At 35.4% G+C, this 1,484-nt stretch overlaps 1 protein-coding gene across 1 annotated transcript; it reads left to right on the top strand.

The window, feature by feature from the left end:
- Positions 1 to 1,103: 1,103 nt before the first annotated feature.
- On the top strand, positions 1,104 to 1,295 carry SARC_16013 (hypothetical protein; the record flags this gene model as incomplete). The annotated part of the gene is made up of 1 exon (XM_014289873.1): positions 1,104 to 1,295. A coding segment is annotated over one exon (192 nt), but the record flags the coding sequence as incomplete, so codon positions are not given.
- Positions 1,296 to 1,484: the final 189 nt, after the last annotated feature.

Here is a 1,484-nt window from a genome sequence, read left to right as displayed (position 1 = left end):
GTATATATTTATATATATATTATTTTATCTACCCAATGATGTCTACGTATTTGCTAAGGTGTGTTGCATGTTCTGTAGGTGTATCATATTGGCCTGGGCCACATGTATACGTGATATTTGCTGCGTCATGGTCCGTGTTGTACACCTAGGTCTGTTACTGGTTGTAAACATCTTGTCAGTTATTTTAAGTCTTTTTGTCCCGCCCCTCCCCTTTGACGACTAGCTAAGTTCGTGATTGCGAGGGAGATGGTTCTTCTTAGTGCTGTTAATTGTGCTACGGTACATGCATCACACAGGCGGCATGTGTACAATACATCCACAGTTAAGGTATTATTAGTTGCGTCGACGTTATATCCCTTGTTATGGGTATAATTATGTTATATGTGCCTGGCTGGAAAAACATCCTAAAATCTGGTACCTTTTTGGCCCAGAGATGCCAAATATAGGTCCAATTTGCCTGGCGTACTGATCTGACGATACAATTTTTATTTCAAAAGGATATTTTTCTGCCGATATTGGAGACGTCTGCATCCTCGTTCCAACTCAAATGGCTCGTGCTTCAGGTGTGTTTTGAATTTCGGAATCAAAATCAAGTGCTGCCCATTTGGAATTATACGTACACACATACATACATATATACATACACACATACATGCATAGATACATACATACATTCATGCATACTTGCATACATAAATACAACAGTACATACATACATTCATACTTATATACATACATACATACCTGCATACATACATACATACATACATACATACATACATACATACATACATACATACATACATACATACATTCATTCATACATACATACTTACTTACAAACTTACTTACATAAGTACATACATGAATGCTTATATAGATGTATACATGCTTACATACATACATAAATACATGCATGTATGCATCTTATAGATATGCATATATATATATATATATATATATATTCATACCTCCGTAGGCCTTGTCCAAGTTCTTCACGAATTGATGCTTACATACATAGTGCATGCCATATGGATGTAGATATTATCATAAACACGCACATATTTATATACTCATACATCCATATACTCATACACTCACAGGCTTTATCCAAGGTATTTACAGACCCCCAAACGCTGGTAGATACCTATCTAAACTACGATTGTGGATTGAACTCGAACAATGTGTTTGAGATTATGGTGCGAGATGTGTCCAAGATCGCTCAGGGCCGACAAGCAATGGAGTTGGGTGGAGGACTACTGGAGACGCATGTACAAAGCATGAAGGTGTGTTAATATAGTGAACAAACATCCAGTAATCATATATCAATGTATTCACGTGAATGTATGTGGTTTTTGGGTACAGAGCTTAGATTTTTCAAATCCGAACTATATACATATATATATATATATATATATATATATGTGTGTGTGTGTGCATGTATGTATTTATCTATGTATCTATGTATCTATGTATCTATATAT

This window comes from Sphaeroforma arctica (genome assembly GCF_001186125.1).
Source record: "Sphaeroforma arctica JP610 unplaced genomic scaffold supercont1.7198, whole genome shotgun sequence".
NCBI lineage: Eukaryota > Ichthyosporea > Ichthyophonida > Sphaeroforma > Sphaeroforma arctica.
Note: the sequence above shows the minus strand (reverse complement) of the source record. Positions and strands in the feature narration are given on the sequence as shown.